Raw genomic sequence first — 10,894 nt, forward strand, 5'->3', positions numbered from 1 at the left:
CCACGCCGTTGGGCCGTAGACTTGCATTGGAATCAGAGGTACGTCGATGGTGAAAGTAGTAGAGGAACTAAATGGGTAGATGGGCCCTCCGTTGATCGTTATTTTCGGTTGTAGACATGATCTCCTTTCTTCCTTTCCCTCGGTTTCAGTATCCCATCTTCATCATCAAATGCAGCGAGCCTTTGGAGAAGTGCTTTGTCGCTGACCGGCTGACCTCTACGGCTCTGCTTTGAGACTCTGTCTCCTTCCGACTATTATCTTCTTGACTTTTCCTTTCAACCACTAAAACACCCATCGCTTAATTATGCGCTCTTGCCTTTAAATTTTTTAAGTAAGAAGAATGTTAGGGATTTTTTCTCGTCGCTCGCCAGCTTCTTCTTCTTCTTCTTCTTCTTCCTCTTTTTGTCTTAAACTCAGTTGAGTCTCCGGTGGATATGCAGAGTTTTCCGATGTTTAATTTTATGGGTAAGCTTTCTTACTTGCCATGTTTCTTTTGCACGACAACTGTTGACTGAATTGTCTGAATGGTGAATTCAATTATTTGTTGTATAAGTTGTGTTTTTTTTTGTTGTTTCCCACGTTCTGTTGAGGTGACCAGAGATATAATCTGAGTTTGCTCTTGTTTGGGCAGAAAGAGAGCTGTTTATGGGATTATTTTATGTTTATCGTGCATGACCTGTACGTGCTTAATTGAATTCCTATTGTTGCAGTTTGCTTCCTGAATTTTATTCCTCTGTTACCTACAGAACAGTTGTTTGATTGAGGTTCCTTCTTTTATGAACTTCCCGTTAGTTGTGTTTGTGTCGGTTGTGACGACTACACGCAAGAGACTGAGTTCGTCTTCACTGAGCAAATCTAATTTTTGAATAAAATGTCATACCAAATTGTATCAAGTTTTGTCTGAACCTGTATAAACTCAAATCGAAAGCTTAAAATCCATGCCTTTAAACACATCCTTTGTAACTTTCATGATTCTACAAGAGCCCCATATCTGGTTGATGAAGTAACTAGTATAAGGCAACATATTAATATATAATTATTGAAACAAAAAAAAAAATTTGTTTGGTTGTGGATTTTAGTTCAAAAGGATCATTTCTCGCTGCCAGAACCAAAGAGCTGGGATTGGTTTGGGTTCAGTTGAGTTGATCTTTCCTTTAGACACCACTAATGGTACCCTCAATATTTTCTTTAGACAGGAAGAAATGGAACAAGGGATCTCGGCCTCTTTGAGCTCTTTTGATCTTGCGTTCTCTTTGTATTCTGGGTATGCCCAGTTTTGTTTGTAACTTGTTGTCTTCCTAGTTTTGATGCTACTTTGTTTGTAAGCGCTGTGCCCTGGGTATGCCCAGGTTTGATTGTATTTGTTTCTAGGTTCTTCCTAGTTGTGTTTGGGAGCTGTGGCCTCCCGGCTCGGTGTATGTGTCGGATTTATCTATACATATCCCTTTGATCAATATACATTTACCCTTTTGATAAAAAATATATATATATATATATATATTTTCTTTAGACAGCACCATTATCCCCTAACCCACGCCGGGGAAACAAGGGGCAAAATTACCCAACCTCTTTTTTGTTGCAATATGGTGGAAAATTGAATGCTTTTCTGATTCTCATATATCTCTTTTGCATGAGCATGCTATTGTGTTAATAAATGTTTATAAAATAACGATGCATAGTGGGAGAAATATCACAGTTGTCTTGCCATACAAAATAGTGTTTTCATGTCATTTTTATGGTAAATCCTTCTTTTCTACATGATATGGAAGCTTATAATGTGTTGGTATGGTTACCAAATGTCCAATTGTAACATTAGTACCGACTGTATTCACTTTGATAGTGTTTTGTGCAATACAGAAGTTAGGATTTCATCATTCTAGTAAATGCACCATTTATGACTTTGTTTGTTTGATTGAACGTATGTTGTTGTACCTCTTTCTATATGAATTTTGAGGTCATGACTGTGAGGGTTCCATTTTTTTTCATGCGAAAAGAACCCATACTATGAGAGACAGAAAAGAGCACAAGCTAAATGGAGAATAAGGCATCCTCAAAGATAAAAGAATAAAAAAATATGTTGAATGCATTTTGATTAAGACTAGTTTCACATATAAATTAGTGGAAAATATGCTGAATGCATTTTCATATTTCATAAGATACTTATCTTATGGGTCTTTGAGTTACATTTCTTGCAACACTTACTAAATTTTTGTTTAATAAATTGTCTTGATTATTTTAATACATCATTTCATAGAATGCTTATTAAGTAACAAAGCTGAAGCAAGGATATTACTATGCAGATTAAGGTTTTTTATTCACAAAATGGCAAATGATGCAGTCAATGTTGTGGAACATCCATATTATACTTCAGTGAAGGTAATCATTATTCTTAATCTTATGATGCTAGTGTCATAATCTTTTCATTCATTTTGAACTTGTTCGTTTGACTAAAAAGTGAAATTCCATTTAGCTAAGAAGCAAGAATATTACTACGCAGATTGAGGATTTTTTCATATAGCAACAAATAATGCAATCAATGTTGTGGAACATCCATATGGCAAGAAGCATTAACACTAAATTCTATCTTGTTGGTTGAACAAAGAGCAGCAACTTCTCTGCATGCTTGTTCTGATTTGAGTTTTGCATCTATTCTTTTAATCCCAACAGCATCATAACAAAACCCATTAAATGTTTTTTCATAAGCAAAATGTATAAGATAATCTTTTCAGACAAACTGCTGAACTGTGTTTTCCCCCCTAATGCATTGCAAAAAAATTGCTGAGCCAATTTTTTTTGTTTTTTCCCTTAATTTCTGTTTATATTTGGCAAGAATGTTTCCATTTGTTTCTACATTTGTGGTTAACTTCTTGTTCATTCAGGTACCCTTCATGATACACAATTAATCAGTTAATTGCATGTGTAAATGTGATAAGCTAAACATTATTGTACTCAATATTTTTTGTTGTGTTCAATGAAGGTTATGTGTCCTTACCACTACCCAACCTCCTAACCATACTGGTTTGGTCCTCAACTCCAAGACTCCTTTCCAAATCTGGGCACGACAGTTAGAGATACAAAATGAAATTGGGGCTTGGAGTTTCCCTCCAAAACCCAAGAACCAGAGCTTGCATGCCAAGTGCCTAGATTGAGATGGGGATTTCTCTTGACAAATACAGTGCAGATTAATTTTGACTTGGATAAATGCATTCATCTTACTTATGTTTTGCTTCTAAACTGATGAGAAGGCGTAAAATGGATAACCTAAGTTTGATGCTAATTCCATGCATATGACTTATTGGGCCTTCTTGCAACAGATTGGAGTGCATGAATTGGTTTACTAATGTTTGACTCTGATTTCATGCATATGACCTAGTATGCAGGCTATTATGCAACCAATTGGAATGCATGGAATGGTTGACTTAGGAACAGTCTAAGTATGCAAACTACTGCATTACGAATCAAAATGCATCTATGCAAATCAACCCTAGTTTTGACCAATTCAGGGGGTCAAATTTATATTTATAGTCTCTATTCATATCCCGGCTCGTTTGGAATGCCTTTTATTCTAGTATTAAGCAACAGGGTTCCCAAAGAAATCCCAGCTATTTCTGTCTGATTGGCAGCAATAGCAGAAGTTCAAAATTTTGGCAGATTCATGAAGTTTGTGGGTCCACTTGACTGGAAACAGCTTTGCTCCTAGAGCAGAAAATGCATTTTATAGAAACTGTCCTCGTAAGTATTTCTTTTTTCAAATCGGACAAGTTGTTGACCACCGCAGCTGAACAGCTTGATGTCTATGCTTTCTCTTTTCAGATTTAATACGTAGATGTAAAAACATCTTCTTTGGGTTTTAATTGTTTTTGGTGTTTCTTTCACAAATACTTGTTCTACTTACTATCATATTATTTATTCAGAGTTTTAACTAGTTTAGTATATCTTTGTGATTATATTCCTTCTTCCACAGGTGCATCGTTCAATGTGCTTCGAACTTAAAAAAATTATCGATAGGCTCTCACAGATATTTCCTGCTATTGAGTCTGCTCAACCACGATCATCCTCAGGATTACAGGCACTGTGCTCTTTAAATGATGCAATGGATAAAGTGAAGTTACTTATTCAGAGCTGCTCTGAGTCTAGTAAACTCTATTTGGTAATATTGCACTAGTCCATGCGATGTAAATGAAAGTGAGTTTATGCAAGAAACATACCAACAGAGTGTATGTGTTATTTTCTCCACTGTCTTGTATGTGATGAATCATGGGGGCAGGGATTCACATCATCAGAAAAAGGAGGAAAAATGTAGGAAAGAAGGTACTTGTGCTGTATGAAAAGAGTTGAAATTTGGATGTGGGAAAAAAATTTTTCTTGGTAATTTTGACCAGAGAATTTTTTGAATTTTTTAGCTGAGAAAATTGCCAAATAAATATTTCTCAGGAAAAATTAGGCCAAGTAGAATACAATGTTTATCTACATATGAAGGCATCATTTTCGGTTTTACACCATATTAAAATGCTCGATCAATTTAGTAAACAATTAACATCATATGTAAGAAGAAGTGTATTGATATCTATATTATTGGAGTTGTTCTTTCGCAAGGCACAATCTATCAGTTTTTAGGGGGCAGTGGTTTTCTTGGGCATATTGTTATACTGATTATTTGAAAGTCTTGTTGGGCTAAGGTTGCCAAACAAAAAAAAATATATCTTCAGTTGCATTTTCCCATAGAACTGCAGCAACAGAGATGAGTCTGTATATTTTTTGTTTTTTGGTTGTAATCTTTATCTCTTATATTTGACAATATCTTTTTTTCGGTAATTTTATATTTGACTATATCCATTCTTATTGAATATAAAAAAAAATGTCATCTTGTCTTTTTTTCTAGTTAATATTTTCAATTTTGGTTTTGTACTGGTTTTATGTTTCTGAATGATACTTACAAATTATTTTCAAATCTGTTTTGATTGGATCAGAGCTTCCTTATAAGTGTGGAATATTTTCCTTAAATTGTGTCATTGGGTTGGACAATAATGCATCTGGTGGAATATTGTCAGGCTATTACTGCAGATAGGATGGTGCTGAGATGTGAAAAGGCACGAAATGTAATCGAGTCATGTTTGACTCAAATCCAAAATCTGGTTCCCCCACCGTTGGCTGCAAGGGTTTGTTACACTCAATAACCTTATGTGAATTATTTTTATCAAAGGTAGTGGTTTCTAATTTAAGAGATGAATAATATTCTCTAGCTACCAACCAAGTCATCGAATTTTAGGCAGTAAGTTGTTTTCTCAGAGGAGAAATATTTCTCTCTTTTCTTCGACACATGCTGATATGGAATAGTATGATTCATTATGTAAATATTTTGTTTTTCTGACTTGTTGTCTCTGTGACAGCATGACTGCTTCATATTGTTCCTCTTGTTATCGTTGCAGTTACATTAGATCATGTTTACTGGTTGTAATGGTAAATGTTACCAAATTGACTATACCATTTGTTATTTATGATCCTGATTGTTAGTGCAATGTTTGTCAGTTTTTATTAATTGCCTCCAATATGGCACCTTTAACTTGCTTTATTGTTTGTCTTGTAATTGTTACTGTATTTTTTTTTTCCCTTTTTTATTTGATGGGGAGGCGTGCAGATGCTAGCAGCCACTCTCTGCAGATGTGGCAACTTCATCTGCTCTAAAGAGGAAAGGAAGCACTCAATGCCTCGGATGGGTGTCACCTGATACATCAGACCAGTACTCCAGATGACCTGCTGATTTTGCAAAGGGCTAGACCTGCAGAATCTTGTGGCTGTGCCCTGGTCTGAAAATTCCCTACGAAATATTTGGGTGCAGCCTAATTCTGTGGCTTGACTTGTTTCTTGTAGGCCCCACACATATGCAAAACATTTCATGTAACTTCAACTAGAAGGGGTTAATCCGGTTGATATGCCTGATTCCTTCTGGTTTTTCCACCTCAACCAAGCCAAGGAAACCTATCCGTCTCACCATTTTGTTTGGCACACCTCCTTCTCCAAGCCCCTCTCACATACAAACAGTTTATCGGGGTTAATCACCACTAGTGGAAGTTATGTCCCCAATGTGTAGATGAATTTAATATAAACAGAATTATCATGGTTACTTGACGCATATAATCTGTGAAGGTATTATGTAGATAATCTTACTACAAAAGAAAAAACAACTATCATGATTAGGTCAAAGGTGGTGCAAGTGGTCTTTTGTGGTAATGTGAGACTGACCACTGAGTTGGTAGTACTAATAAGATCTCATAGCCTTCTGATGTTGCCATCACTGAATGAGACTGCTTTTGAATGCAATTTAACTAATGTATGCTCACCTTGAGAGTTATGTAGAATGAAATGAAACGAGTTCACTTTTTAATGTTGTCCAAGAGGATCCTTCCACAAGTTTCTCTTTGTGATTCTTCTTCCTGTTTTTTTTTTGGCTTGAAATTTAGTGCTTCTGGATGTATTTTGAATCTTTTGAGAGGTGCATCTTGAATTTCTCAGGCTTGGTCACTCTACCTCTTTCTCTGCTGATGTCATCAATGAAATTCTGTATATAGGTGTCCGGAATAGTTGATGATCTTAGGCATGCAAGGTTTACTGTGGAACCTGCTGAAGATGAAGCTGGGAAGGTTGTTCTAGCGCTGCTCCGTCAGGACACACCTGCATCATCTTCCACGAACAATTCAGAGTTGGAAGCTCTTCAATTTTCTGCTTTGAGGCTGAATATCACGAACCATATAGCGCTTTTGATAGAGAAGAGGTCTATTAAGAGGCTACATGATAAAGCCCGTGACACAGAAACAACAAAGAAAAAAATTTTGAGGTACCTACTATATCTTTTGAGGAAGTATGGGAAAACAATTTGCGGACGCCAATCAGAAAGCAACCTTGCCTTGTGTGAAGAGTCACCTAATCAGTCTTTTGAATCAGAATCCCATGGGAGAAATGATGATAGGGAACAAGTTGATGATTCTTGTTCACCCACACCTCCTGAAGAATTCAAATGTCCTATCTCTATGAGACTAATGCATGATCCAGTTATTATAGCTTCTGGACAGACATTTGAAAGAGTGTGCATTGAAAAGTGGTTTAACGAGGGTAATGACTCTTGTCCAGTGACTCACATTAAGGTGCCCCATACGTCCCTGACCCCAAACTGTGGAATGAAGGATCTTATTTCCAAATGGTGCCTGAGACATGGACTTGCTATTTCTGACCCATCTCCCCAACCAATTCCTGGACTGCGCATTTCTAGGGAAGCTTCATCATCCTGTTCTGTTGTTAGCTTTGGCAGTTCTATGAATGAATTGCGCCTTCAAATCAGCAATGTATCACTTCGTTCTTCAGATACCAACTGCGGTTCACATACACTGGATGTCAAGATTGATGATGGTTGTAGTTATATTCCTCCTCAGATGATTGCCAATACTTGTAGATCTGACTCTTCTACAGATAACCATGGTGTGAATTTAGCTTTTCTTTCAACACTACCATGGGAAGATCAATGCAAGGCAGTGGGAGATATTAAAAATAATTTGAAAGATAATGAAAAGGCACGTTTTTTAAAGTTTTCTAGTAGTTATATTAAACCCCTGATCAAATTTTTGAAGAACGCACAGGATTTGTGTGAACCAAAATCTCAGAGAGATGGAGCCAAGGTGCTTCTGGCAGTTTTGCTTGAGAGCAGGTAATGCTTCCCATTGGGGATTTCATGATTGGTAAATCCATAATATTTAATTACAACATTTGGACTGCATCATGGACTATTTGTTTTCATCCTCTGTTTCTCTGTCCTTGCTTTTAGTTAATGGGGTTTGAGGGAAACGAAACATCCAAATGATTATTTATTATATTTTATTTATTTGATTTTTTATATCCACTCATTTTTTTAATGCACACAGTTTTTATCTTTTCTTTCATGTCATGGTGCTCCAATTTTTTGCTGTTAGAAATGAGGTGCCACCTTTACACGAAGATGCAATCTATGTGCTGGCATCATTCATAGATTCTGAAATCAGCGAAGAAGCTCTTCAAATCATGGAAGTTCTGTCTCGCCAACACTTCTATAAGACTAAAATCGTGGCATCTGGAGTTCTTCCTTCCATCTTGAAAGTCCTCGATTCCCAAATTAGGAAGAATCACGTGCTCGCTATGAAGATTCTACACAAATTGTCCTCAAGCAGTGACATTGGATACCACCTAGTGTATCTGGATTGCATCCCTAAGATCATTCCGTTTTTGAGTGATCGTATTCTTGCTGGATATTGCTTAGAAATTCTCAGCAACTTACTGAATACTGAAGAGGCTGTGGTTGCAGTTGCTGAAACCAATATATGCATTGCTTCCATTGCTGAACTGCTAGAAAATGGAACTAAAGAGCAACAAGAACATGCTGTTGATGTTCTCCTTTCCTTATGTCATTGTTGCCCTGGGTATCATGAACTGGCCATGCAAGAGAACATTATCCAATCTTTAGCAAGTGTTTGTGTCAATGGGAATTCCAGAGGAAAGGTGGTTGCGAAGGAACTGCTTCAGCTGCTGAGAGATGTTACCAACGATGATGTTCGAGAAAATCAACTTCCAAATACAGTTTTGAACCTGGACATAGCACAGAACTCTGCTAGCCGCCCTAAAAAACTTAAATCATCTTCTAAGGCATCTAAATTTTTTAGAGGGAAAATTAATTCAATATTTTTAAAATGAAGTCCTTAGAATTCCCTGAGGTTATCCACATAAATTGGCTCTTGTCATGGAGAAAACTATAAACGGGTAAGCATATGGTTGATCCCTTCCTAATCGAGCCTGCCTGTGTTGCTTAATGAAGAGCTAGTGGGGGCAAGTTTCAGCATGTTGAAGATACAGCCACGACGCCTTCTCAGCATACCAGACTGCTGCACTCCAGGCACTACGAGGACACCAGCCAACGGCCAAATATTCCAGAAGAATCTCTACGTAACAGCATCGCTGAGGTGGCAGGACAAAATTGTAAATTGCAATTAATTCTGTTATCTGTAAAGGCTATATATTCAGGCCTATCCCTGTGTAATGGATATAACAAAATTAAAAAAAAAAAAAGGAAGGAGGAAATCAATTCATTCTGCAGCAAATTCTCTTTAGCCTTTTATACAATGTCTTGTCTACATCTCTTACACTTTGACATGGACTCACGTCCCGATCTAATGTACTGTAGCTCTCACCCGCATGTCTTCTTCTTCCATGGAATCTGATTCTGAACCCTCCTCTGCCCCGGCTTCTCCTCCTCCACCCCCACCTCCCCCGTCCCTTAACCCTGCCCCTTTTACTATGGTCTCTCATTCCATTACAACGAAGCTTACCATTGACAACTATCTTCTCTGGAAGACTCAGATGGTTCCCTTCTTGAAGGGTCATCAACTCTTTGGCTTTGTTGATGGCTCCTCGCCACCACCTCCACCATAGGTTCATGGTAAATCCAATCCCGACTACCAGCGTTGGATACAGCAAGATCAGCTGCTGATGTCTACCCTTACTTCGTCTCTTCTAACTCTGTTCTGGCTCAGGTGATTGACTGTACCTCTTCCTTTGATATCTGGATGACTCTCCAACGCCTGTTTGTTGCCAAGTCCTTAGCTCATGTAGTTCATACATGATACCAGTTAGCAACACTCAAGAAGGGCCCTGAATCTGTGTCTGATTATTATGGTCGTGCTAAAAGCTTAGCCTCGACTTTGTCTGCGGCTAGTCATACCCTCACCGACTCCGAGTTTTCTATCTATCTCTTGGCTGGTCTTGGTACAGAGTATGAATCTCTTGTCACCTCCTTGACCACCCGCCCGGAGTCTCTTTCTTCCTATAAGATCCATAGCTACCTCTTGAATCATGAGTCTCCTTTAAAACATCAAACCCAAGCTCTCCTGTCTTCCACAAATTTGGTTGCCAATTCCACTACCTTCCGACCTCCTTCGCCTGGGTATTCTCATGGTCGTCACTCTAGTTCAAACTATGGGAGTAGAAGAGGACGTGGTTCTGGTGGATTGTAGTTCCAAATTTTACTATATTTTGTTTTCCTAGAATGTAATGCTCACAAAATTCAAGTTTGCACACTTTTACACCCTTTAACAAACCTCGCTTAGCTAATTGTTGTAAAGAGTTTTCTCCTGCATGTGCTAATCGCATATGTCATAACCTGCTTGTATCTGAACCTACATCTTTCTCAGAAATAACAGCTGTTGAGCCAATAATTGTACTACATTGTAAATAATACAAGTTATTTTTCCTTATTCCTTTCATTACCACCAGCGCACTTGATTTAATCTTTAAGATTCCATCTTTCAAATTGTAAGGCACCCAATGAAATCAGATTCATCTTTAGGTTTGGAACATACCTAACATCAATTAAGGTCTTAATAGTTCCATCTTTACATTTCAACTGTATTGATCCTATTCCAATTATTTTACAAGTATTATCATTTCCCATAAAAACAACCCCACTATCTAATTCTTCAAAATTAGAAAATCATTCCCTATTGGGACACATGTGATAGATAGGAACAACTAGAATCCAAAATCCACTCACCAAAATAATGTGACAAAGATGTTCCAATAAGAGAAAAATCTGACTCACTTCCATCATCATTGGCTATATTGGCATTAGAATGTGCTTTGCCCTTATTCTTTTGCTGTAATTTAAGGCAATCTTTCCTCCAATGTCTTCTCTCACAACAAAAGGCGCATTCATCTTTAGCAGGTCTCCCACGAGATTTACTCCTTCCATGATATTTACTTCTCTTTCTAGGTATACGACTCCGAGAACGTCCCCTTATTGTTAGTGTTTCTGCTGTTTCCTTATGGACCCTTTGATCATTTTTTCTGCATTCAATACTAATCAATGCAGTACAAACAG

General features: G+C 37.5%; 1 protein-coding gene across 2 annotated transcripts; it reads left to right on the forward strand.

The window, feature by feature from the left end:
- Positions 1-9,119, forward strand: LOC131163034 (U-box domain-containing protein 5-like). 2 transcript variants are annotated; one of them, XM_058119732.1, is made up of 6 exons: positions 1-465; positions 2,301-2,376; positions 3,965-4,150; positions 5,052-5,159; positions 6,570-7,699; positions 7,962-9,119. In XM_058119732.1, the coding sequence occupies exons 2-6, from the start codon at positions 2,323-2,325 to the stop codon at positions 8,713-8,715; spliced, it is 2,232 nt and encodes a 743-aa protein (XP_057975715.1). In that variant the 5' UTR covers positions 1-465; positions 2,301-2,322; the 3' UTR covers positions 8,716-9,119. The 2 variants fall into 2 exon arrangements, with proteins under 2 accessions (XP_057975715.1, XP_057975716.1); XM_058119733.1 differs by lacking the exons at positions 1-465; positions 2,301-2,376 and having other exon boundaries at positions 4,043-4,311.
- The last annotated feature ends 1,775 nt before the right edge of the window (positions 9,120-10,894 follow it).

This window comes from Malania oleifera, chromosome 8 (assembly GCF_029873635.1).
Source record: "Malania oleifera isolate guangnan ecotype guangnan chromosome 8, ASM2987363v1, whole genome shotgun sequence".
In the NCBI taxonomy this organism is placed as follows: Eukaryota; Viridiplantae; Streptophyta; class Magnoliopsida; order Santalales; family Ximeniaceae; genus Malania; species Malania oleifera.

What these genes read in the sequence shown, in the direction of transcription:
- LOC131163034 (XM_058119732.1), top strand. Translation starts at nt 2,323, where the DNA reads ATGGCAAATGATGCAGTCAATGTTGTGGAACATCCATATTATACTTCA. An exon ending in AGTCTAGTAAACTCTATTTG is followed by an intron (nt 4,151 to 5,051) that starts GTAATATTGCAC and finishes GAATATTGTCAG; the next exon opens with GCTATTACTGCAGATAGGAT. An exon ending in CCCCACCGTTGGCTGCAAGG is followed by an intron (nt 5,160 to 6,569) that starts GTTTGTTACACT and finishes TTCTGTATATAG; the next exon opens with GTGTCCGGAATAGTTGATGA.